Source organism: Nannobrachium achirus (assembly GCF_963921795.1).
Source record: "Nannobrachium achirus genome assembly, chromosome: 11".
Classification (NCBI taxonomy): Eukaryota; Metazoa; Chordata; class Actinopteri; order Myctophiformes; family Myctophidae; genus Nannobrachium; species Nannobrachium achirus.
Genome location: NC_137820.1, coordinates 61,922,008 through 61,932,196, shown reverse-complemented (window position 1 = coordinate 61,932,196; position 10,189 = coordinate 61,922,008). Strand labels below are relative to the sequence as shown.

At 40.4% G+C, this 10,189-nt stretch overlaps 1 protein-coding gene across 1 annotated transcript; it reads left to right on the top strand.

Moving 5' to 3' along the window:
• Nucleotides 1–243: 243 nt before the first annotated feature.
• cyb5r2 (cytochrome b5 reductase 2) lies at nt 244–9,253 on the top strand. Its single transcript, XM_080736453.1, has 9 exons — nt 244–372; nt 2,617–2,757; nt 3,637–3,709; nt 4,346–4,452; nt 5,633–5,762; nt 5,926–6,009; nt 7,291–7,376; nt 7,717–7,816; nt 8,853–9,253. The coding sequence occupies exons 1-9, from the start codon at nt 358–360 to the stop codon at nt 9,023–9,025; spliced, it is 909 nt and encodes a 302-aa protein (XP_080592579.1). The 5' UTR covers nt 244–357; the 3' UTR covers nt 9,026–9,253.
• The last annotated feature ends 936 nt before the right edge of the window (nt 9,254–10,189 follow it).

Below are 10,189 nucleotides of genomic sequence, written 5' to 3'. Positions count from 1 at the left end.
TGAACGTGCATTGTAAATGTCCGTGCTTAAACCGTGATATGCGCGAAACCCCGGACATTTGAAGGAATTTATAAAACCCCCCCGGACCGGCCGGACAGCCCCCTAAAAGAGGACATGTCCGGGCAAAAGAGGACGTATGGTCACCCTAGTGTGTGTGTGTGTGTGTGTGTGTGTGTGTGTGTGTGTGTGTGTGTGTGAGAGAGAGAGAGAGAGAGAGAGAGAGAGAGAGAGAGAGAGAGAGAGAGAGAGAGAGAGAGAAAAAGAGAGAGCAACGTTCCAAAGGTCTTGATTCTCTTGAAGCAACTTCTTTTTTACTCTGATATCAGGGACTGTACAGAGTGCACAGGAGGATTAGCAATGGACCAGCCTTTAGTAAGACTCAATTTATAATTTCAATATCAATATCTTGTTATTGGTTATTATATGTTAGCCTTGTATCACTATTTCAACCATGCAGTCCTTGACAGTGCACTGTCTATACTGTAATTCATTTGTGGAAACAAAGGAGTCTATACAGTAGATTCCTTTGTGGAAACAAAGGAATCTATAGATTCAGTGTGTTGTATTGTATCTAGATCATATATTGTATCTAGATCATATGTCATTCAGTATGGCTAATGTGGGTTAGTATGTACAGAGTACAGTATGTAATATGTATTTGCTTGAATAGACATGCTTGGATAATATTGCTGTTGGTGTTGTGCACAAAAAGCTCTATTTGCATGATTATACAAGTTACTATATAAACTAATTGATAAACCACTGACCTTTTGTGAGAAGAAAATAAGGATTCAAATTCTGCCTCAACTCCAGGCACGTGCACACATAGACATCAAAGGGGGCTTGAGCCCCTGCCCTTTTATCCGTCTGTAAAGAGTGCCCTCTCCAGACCATGAATGCAGTTTTTACTATGGTGAAAGAAATGCAAATGCCATCTTTCCATGCCATATACCTGAAGGCAGCATTCAAGAGAATCGCCTTGTCCAAACTTTCCTGAACTTGAAATGTCTTATGTTGAAAGAATTGCCCTCTCTAGAAATGCATGCCGTACGTCACATTTCCAGTATTGACTTGATTATGCTTAGATCAGTCTGGTATCAAGCACCGAAAATAGCCGACCTCCAAGCTGTTGTGAGCTTGGAGGTCTGCTATTTTCGATATTTTCACCAAAAGGCCCTTTTAGAAATTTCAGCCCCTGCCTCTCTAACATTCTCTGCACGTCCCTGCTCAACTCCACAGTCAAAAGGTTACCTAGGGTGAGTTGGTTCACTTGGTTGATGCAGAGGCCAGTAAAAAGGAAACCAATGCACACAGAACATACAAGACTAAAAACAGCCTAAACAAAAGCAACAGAATGCTTAGAGTAAATGTCCATATTCGTTGCATAAGTCATATGCAACGGTGCTCCAAAAGTGACGAAATACAACACTTGTATCCAAATATGTTTGCCATGGGACATTGATGCCATAATAATGTATCTAGAGCCCGACCGATGCAAGATTTTGGGAAAAGCGATCCAGAGTTTTTGAGAGTTCGGCCACCAATTAGCTCGCCCCGCTCTTAGTTGATCCCTTTGAACTTCAAAGGGGTTGTGCACTGAGTTGACTGATTGGGCCATAAAAGTGTCAAACGTGTATTGTGCTCGTTTGTCGTCTCTCTAATCAATGCATCCAAGTATCAAAAAGACAGGGGAGGGGGGGTGTGACACAGAAAAAATTATATAAAATACACATCAACTGATTTTCTATTTTGCTGAACCACTTAAGCCCTATTCACACTTCCCAAAACAGTCTTACAAGTTTGCTTTGTGATCTTGCAGTTAAAGGGATATTTCACTCTCAAAAAAACTTTTTGTCATTCTATCGTCTAATTGGGCTTTTGGAAACACCCAAGACAGTTTTTGAATTTCTTCATTTCCCCAATTTTGCCCCCTTCCAGGATGTGTTTTTTCGATAACTTTTTTCATTTATTTTTTATAATCTTTTATTGTATTTAATAATTTTCATTTCCCCCAAAGATTTATAGAAATCAACGAAAAAAAACACGGCCTGCTCACGTATTCGGAGGGTGTTAGCCGGAGTCACCAGAAAAAAGGACAGTTGTTTTAATTGAATCTGTAATGGTTAAAATGGAGTTTGAAGTTATAATGGGTTTGTATAGGAAGGTCCTGGAAGGGGGGAAATGGGTAGAAATTAATATCAAATATCTAAATACTGAATGAAGAAATTCAAAAACTGTCCTGGGTGTTCCCAAAAGCCTGATTAGACGATGAAATGACAAAAGGTTTTTTTGAAAGTGTGAAAATGTTTTAGTATAGGGATTTTTAGAATGACATATTAGCCAGTTACTATATGAATTGTTGTTTTTGGATACGCAACGGAATTAAGTCCTTGGACTTTTTGTGCTGTCCAGATAATTCTATGTGAATTTATCAAATAAAATCAATCAATCAAAGTGAAATATCCCTTTAAGGCTATTTTTGAAAATGTGTACAAATAGTTGCTGATAGTATTGTGTGTGTGTGTGTGTGTGTGTGTGTGTGTGTTTGTGTGTGTGTGTGTTTGCGTGCGTGCGTGCGTGCGTGCGTGCGTGCGCATGCGTGCGTTTGTCACACAGGTATTTGTGGCTGTTTCGGTGCTAATAGTGTCAGTGCTGTACCTCTTCCTGAGGGGATCTGGAGGAGGGAAGAAGAAGAAGTTACCTGTCACACTGCAGGATGCAACAGCCAAAGTGCCACTCCGTCTTATAGACAAAGAGGTGACTGCTACACACGCTTCAATCAGTTGGGGGGGTATTTTCATAACAACTGTACATACTTCTTCTGTGATGTTGCTAGGTTTTCAATGTAATGGGTCCCACAGGTGGTCATTCAAATGGGTCCCAGAATAATTTTATGGGTCCCGCAACGACACACACATTATTATTCATTCACTCTCTTGATGTACCTTGCTCTTTACTGTACTCTGTTCTTGTTTCTTTTATTTTTATTTTTTCTTCTTACTGATTTTCCCCCTTGCGATAATAAAGGTATCTATCTATTTATCTATATGTATCAACGGTGACAACATCACAAAGGACTTTGATTTAAGAAATGGTGGCAAATAGCTACTTGTATGTAGTTTAAAGGGTGGGAAGGATGGATTTACAAGATGTTCTCAATCATCTCATCAATAATGCCAGAACGCACAGCTGTGGAGACTCCACCACATGCAGCTCAGCTGGTGCAGTGAAATGACTGATAGCAGAAAGGATAGAGTTGTATGCATCCCTGGGATGCAGTGATGCTTAGCTTAATGCGTCCTTTCAAAAAAATATGCGTCAGGGACACAGGATGCAGGGCTAGTAGCATCACTGCTTCTTTGTATGACAAATACAGTAGCAAAAATAGTGATCTACAAGCTCACAACAAATTGTGTGCGATGTGACGTGTTTATGAGCTTATACAGTAGATTGGCAATCTTGGATTTTAATTTTTAAAGGTTTTGACAAATTCTCACACATTTTCCCAAAATAGGTTCAGTGTGGTTAACACACTTTTTAAATTCCGATATAGTTATCAAACATGAATATCAAACATATCAGACCAATTATCATGATGAAAAGCGTTGTTTGTTGTCCCTTGTTTTCCTTGTCCAGGACATTAGCCATGATACCAAGAGGTTTCGCTTTGGCCTTCACTCTCCAGACCATGTCCTTGGACTGCCAGTAGGTACTGTACCAATGTTATTAATACTCTGCTCTCTCTCTCCTCATGTGGAACGTTCATGGCTCTCTGCAAATTAGTTTAGACAGAAACACAGACATACTGTAGATAGATACTATATTTTTAAGATTTTGTTTCCGGATATGTGTGTTTTACTGTGTTTTTATAAACTGAATAAATACCTGTATGCAGCCTATGCCTTGATTATATGATGTCACCTTTTGCCCATGGCCTGTCATTGGCGTAAACACAGACAGACAGACAGACAGACAGACAGACAGACAGACAGACAGACAGACAGACAGGATTTCTGGAATCTATAGACAGATAGAAGATAGATAGATAAACCCCATTCGTACTGCACTGCCTCTGCTTCACTGTCCTGCACTTTGCTCCTTACCCCTGACTCACCGTGACCATAGGACAGATTTAGAGATTTAGAGAGGCTGCAACTTGCCTATTACTTCCACATACATTCTCACTCTACTTTATATTCTACTGGTCTGCCCAGCAGAATAGTATTACGCCTGTCTAATTCCATTGTCTCCTTTTCTCATCTGCTGCAAATGTCCTCAAATATTCTGTCCACTGGAATATGATCCAAATCTTCTGACCCCCATTTGTCGTGCCTCTCCTCTGCAGGACAACATGTGTATCTGTCAGCTAAGGTGAATGGGAGTCTGGTGGTCAGAGCCTATACTCCAGTAACCAGCGATGAAGACCAAGGATACGTTGATCTTGTGGTTAAGGTATTTTTAAATGTATTTTATTTTAGCAAAAATACAAAAAAACTGCTGATCTAAATGTTTGTAGTTCAGGTATTTTTGAGGTATCAGGTATTTTTGAGTGTTGCTAACTGTCCGTATGTCCGGCGTCCGTATGTCCCGCAAAGCATGGCATTGGTCAAGCTTCGCAGGACTTTTCTTTTTTTTGAGCGGTGGTGACGCCGCTCCTTAGAATGGCCGTGTGTGTATGTCTGTAGCCTGAGGTGTATGCAGGAGTGTGTATCCGCGTATGTGTCTGTAGCCTGATGCGGAGTCTAGCCTGAGCATCAATTGCAACAAACACGCTCGCACACGCACGCACGCACGCACGCACGCACGCACGCACGCACGCACGCACGCACGCACGCACGGCCATGTGTGTATCAGTGTATGTATGTATGTATGTATGTATGTCTGTCTGTGGGTCTGTAGCCTGGAGTGCCATTGGTTGACCAAAGAGGGTGCTGTTGCGTCTAGCCTGAAAATCAACTGCAACACACACACACACACACACACACACACACACACACACACACACACACACACAGGGAGGGGGGGTCACACACACACACACACACACACACACACACACACACACACACGCACACGCGCGCACACACACACACACACACACACACACACACACACACACACACACACACACACACACACACACACCACCGCTCACTTCAAACTTGGGTTTGATTTTTAAGGCACCGCTCACTTCACACTTCACATCAGTGGGTGTGATTTTATTTTAGGCCTTCGACAAATTAGACAGGTCTTAAATGGTTAATACTAGAGATAACATAACACTTATATTATAGATCATAGAGACTGTACAGGTATCACTATCAACATCATGGTTTTTATCTTGTATAGCTATAAGCAGCTTTTCATATCCACATCATACATAAAGTTTGACATTTGTAAATTGATTTGTGATGTTTGTTTTTTAATTTGTAGCCAAACCATGTAATCTATTGACCAATTCTCACCAGGTTGCTACAGTACATTGCTCTCAGGCCAAAGGTAACAGTATCAGAGACAGATAGAAGTGCTACAAAAACTTGTAATAAACTGAAGTGTCAACAGACTTGTGCTCACTTGGGGGGTCTTTCAGTATAATTCAATATGAGACTGAAATTAAAATTATTTTTGTTAGGTATACTTCAAGAACAGCCATCCTTCCTTTCCAGAGGGAGGAAAGATGTCTCAGTACCTGAATGACATGGCTATAGGAGATACCATTGACTTTAGAGGACCCAATGGGCTGCTGGTGTACAATGGGAATGGTGAGTGAGTGAGAAAGAGAGTGAGTGAGTGAGAACTAGAGAGAGAGAGAGGAAGACTACCATCTCTACTGGCCTTGTATTGAGCTGTTACTTTTGAATGTCATTAACCTTTTATGGCCAACAGATGGCAGTGTAGCATAACATTGTCGTGTATTTCTTTCAGGTAAATTTTCCATCCGACCTGACAAGAAGTCTGAGCCCAAGACGAAGAAGTTTAAACACATTGCCATGATCGCTGGTGGAACAGGTTAATTTACATTTCTGTTCTATTCTAATCTATAAATAATGCACGCTTGCATGAACATGTGAATTTAGGGAACGATCTCTACACTTTGCAGTGATGATAAATCTATTCACAATTTATGTCCACTGCGTAATTTGTTTCAAATTATGGGACTTATAGACTGTATATCTGTGTCTGTGAGAGTGAGAGATGAGTAAAGCCGCTGATTATTTTGACAAATATTTTCACTCTCTTTAATTTGGATCATTACATCCAATGATGTTAAGTAGTTTTACATCTACCTACGGCACACCACTAGTAGATCTGGGAGGGACTTTCATGGCATACTGCATTGTTTGCACAGATAACGTCCTTGTTAATTAATGTATTACAAATACAGTATATTAAATTAAATCTTTAATTCATACTCAAGGTCCATATAATATACCAAATGACATATAATATCCTATATCATTGTTTCTTTTGTTAATAAATGAATGTTCTATTTTAGACATTGTTACGACATGCATGTGAGCTTGTATATCTGTTATTTTAAAGGACAATTTTTTTTTTTTTTTTACAACAAGGGATATTTTAGATGGTAATTAGAGAAAAGAAAAAGTGAGTGTTAAAATGTTTTCATTTGCTTCGTTCTATTGTTCTATCGCGTTTGCCGTGCTAAAATGTGGGGCATGCGTACGCATGGGGGCATGCGTACAAGTGGCTAAATATGTATTTTTAGACACAGTAAGCCAGCAGTTTCTTTATTCCTATACAGTAACAGTAGTAGCCGCCATAAGTCACATCCAACCATGAAAGGTTGCGTTGTATCTTGGGAATGGGCTTATTCTGTGTAAAATGACATATTTAACGTATTCTTTTTTAATATTCACCTCTAATGACACGCCCAAAATATGGACACCAGGTTGACAGTGGTTTCTTTTGTCTGTGGCATTTATAAATATTGAACCAATGAAAAGTATTAACGAGAGCTTATGACAAAATAACAACTGTACATATTGGATCTATTGGGACACCTGCTCTTTTTTCAATTTCCTGAAAAGTAGCTGGTTTGGACATACAAGGTTTCTGCCCGACAGCACTGATATATAATGTATGTTTAAACCTTGCCTGGTTAATAAACCAGACTCTATCACACACTTCGTTTTGGGAAGAGAGTCTGGAATTTCGGGGAGAGATTCTTTTTCTGGGGGGCGGGCTAACTACCACCAGGGGGTGGTGTTGAGTGCAGTCTGGTTTTAACCAGGCAAGTTTAAACCATCTCCTGTCCTTTGTCTTTTCCAGGTATCACTCCAATGTTGCAGTTGATTCGTGCCATCACAGCTGACCCTTCTGACCACACCATGTGCTCTCTTATATTCGCCAATCAGGTGTGCCTCACTTCACATCTAGTAATCCCAACCTTGAATCATCACCAATCACCATTCTGGGGCTAACATTTGGCGAACAAACTCACAACGTAATGCATTGTGAGCTTGTGGATCGGCTATTTCTTAGCCAAAGTTATTTCGTGTAGAGGGAAAACAGGAGCAGGCCTATAGTATTTAGCCCTAACAGTCAAATAAGGAGTGGTTAGAAGTATTTACATTCCACAGTAAAGTCTAATTTATGCAGTACTTTGTCACACAACTATAATGCTTGACCAAAATAATTACGATTTACGACTGAAAGATTACAGACTTGAATAATATTCCTCTTTTCCCCTCTCAGACTGAGAAAGACATTCTGTTGAGAGAAGAGTTGGAGGAGGTGAAGAGGAATCATCCTGATAAGCTCAACCTCTGGTTCACACTAGACAAACCTCCACAGGGTAACTCACTGCTTTATAACCATACTTGAGTGCTTATAACTGGAATGACACAGTGTTGTAAGAATATTGTGACGTATTTGTACTTGATCTTAAAAGTCATTCGAATGCATTATAGACATGGAATGCATAGCAAGTGTTAAACAATACTTATAAAGTTTAACTATTTTTTAAATTAATATAGCTCTAAGTGTTCCCAAAGGCATCTTTATCTGGTTTTATAAAGAAAAAAGGAGGAAAAAATGCTAAAAAGCCTGGAATTTCCTCACTGTACATTCGTTCAGAATCCACTTATACTCTCAAGAACGAATAATACAAACTGGAAAAGTAAATCCCTAGGCCTAGTCTATCCCAAGTTTAAAACATTATATACAACATATTTAGTCATATGATATAGCATCAATAATTAGTCAGAAATGTTTATAAGCCATGCTATGTAGAAAGACAGCAGAACAAAGGACACCTCAGTCCCAGAAGATGTGTTCCAGAAAATAAGCACTGAATCATATTCTATTCTTTCACTCAGATATTCACCTAGCCTGTGTATAAATAGTATTAGAGTCTGTTATCATATAAATAATACCAGTAAGACTCCCTAATCGGGAAATAAGCGACCGCCAGGTCGCATACACAAACTTTAGAAGGCAATGGTAGCCAATCGGGAGGGAATATGAGAAATGGGACAGATCCATGTTGATGACATGACTTTAGAGATACTGTGTACCGCTTTGTGTGATTTAGGGCAGAATCTGTTGGTGCAGTGTACAAAAATGTGTTTTGCAAGAATCTGCCTGATGGTGGCGCTAGAAGAGGGCCATGTGAGAAATGTGGGGTGAAGGTTGTGGTTTGGCAGGCAAGGAGTGTGTGTGCAAAGTATGGCATGGATAGGGGCAACGGTGGCAGAGAGTAGGGCAAAAGTGTGACGTGACGTGACTGACAGACAGCCGGTGGAGGTTTTGATAGTAACTGCAACCTGACGGTCGCAACAATGAACTTCTTTCTCTCTATCTCGCCTGTTTTCTGTTCTCTTGACCATTAGATTGGAGCTACAGTTCAGGGTTTGTGAACGCTGACATGATCAAAGACCACCTCCCTCCTGCGTCCAGTGATGTCCTGGTCGTCCTATGTGGTCCTCCACCCATGATCCAATACGCCTGTCTGCCAAATCTGGACAAGCTGGGATTCAAGTCAGATAATATCTTTGCATACTAGCATACAAAACACGGAAAGGTTCTCCTTTCATTATTTCCAATTCCGAGAAAATGTCCAAATATTTCGGGGCATCCGGGTGGCGCAGGTTAAAAGGTTGTGCCCACTACCAGGATTTGAATGCTCCACACTCTAGCTACAGTACTGCTTATAAAATCTTATATTGTATTTCATGCTTTGTCATTGTAATTATTCTGAAATCTTTTTTTTATTAAAACATTTCTAAACTTGCATTTTGATAGGGTCATTCATTCTCTTTCCTATGCTCTACTACTCACATAATTTCATGCAAATGATGTTTTCTTGGTCATGAGTTTAGTTTTTATCAGGTTGTAGCCTGTTCAACATCTCCTTCAAACCCACCTTCCCTCATTTGCATCGTTCTCTCACTATAGCCAACGAGGAGAGCTATTTCCCCTAATTTGCATCGTTCCCGACCCGTCACGCTTTCAGGCTATGGGATGTAGGGCATCACATTTCTTTAGCCACACATATTCAAATCTAGAATACTAGACATGCCACACTTGGCTACAACAACTTGTCTCTTGGGCATGAACAGGTTGCTAGATATCTAGAAGAGAATAATTTGATTTATGAGTTCCAATCTGGCATGTGTCCATTCCACAGACACATGCCTCCTCTAGACTTGGGCAAATATTGCGGCATGGTCATGCTGGACCTCCAGCATGCATTTGACACGTAGATCACTCCATTCTGATTGACAAATTAAAAGCTATCGGTCTCAACAGCACAGCAGTGAGATGGATGCAATCTTACTTGGTGGGGTCAACGGAACTCTGCCTGGAACCCTGCCCCCCACCCTCCCAGTAAACTGCAGAGTTCCTCAAGGAAGCATACTAGAGCCTCTGTTGTTCCTAATATATGTAAACGACATGTCATCTCTGCTTGTGACTGCAATCTGTTCCTGTTCGCGGATGACTCAGCTCTCCTACTCTCAGGCAGTGACAAATATCACGTAGAAAAGGCCCTCAGCTGTGAACTAAATAGCAAAGTCGATAACTTCACAATCAAGGTGATACTGTGATAACAAGAAAAATCTCCTATCTGGGTTGCATCTTAGAGGCAAACCTTTCTAGTGAAAAAATGACTACCAAGGTAATCAAGACTCTAGATTAGAAGGTGCACTCATTCTGCCCCTCCTTGACT

What these genes read in the sequence shown, in the direction of transcription:
- cyb5r2 (XM_080736453.1), top strand. An exon ending in TCCGTCTTATAGACAAAGAG is followed by an intron (nt 2,758 to 3,636) that starts GTGACTGCTACA and finishes TTCCTTGTCCAG; the next exon opens with GACATTAGCCATGATACCAA. An exon ending in CATGATCGCTGGTGGAACAG is followed by an intron (nt 6,010 to 7,290) that starts GTTAATTTACAT and finishes TGTCTTTTCCAG; the next exon opens with GTATCACTCCAATGTTGCAG.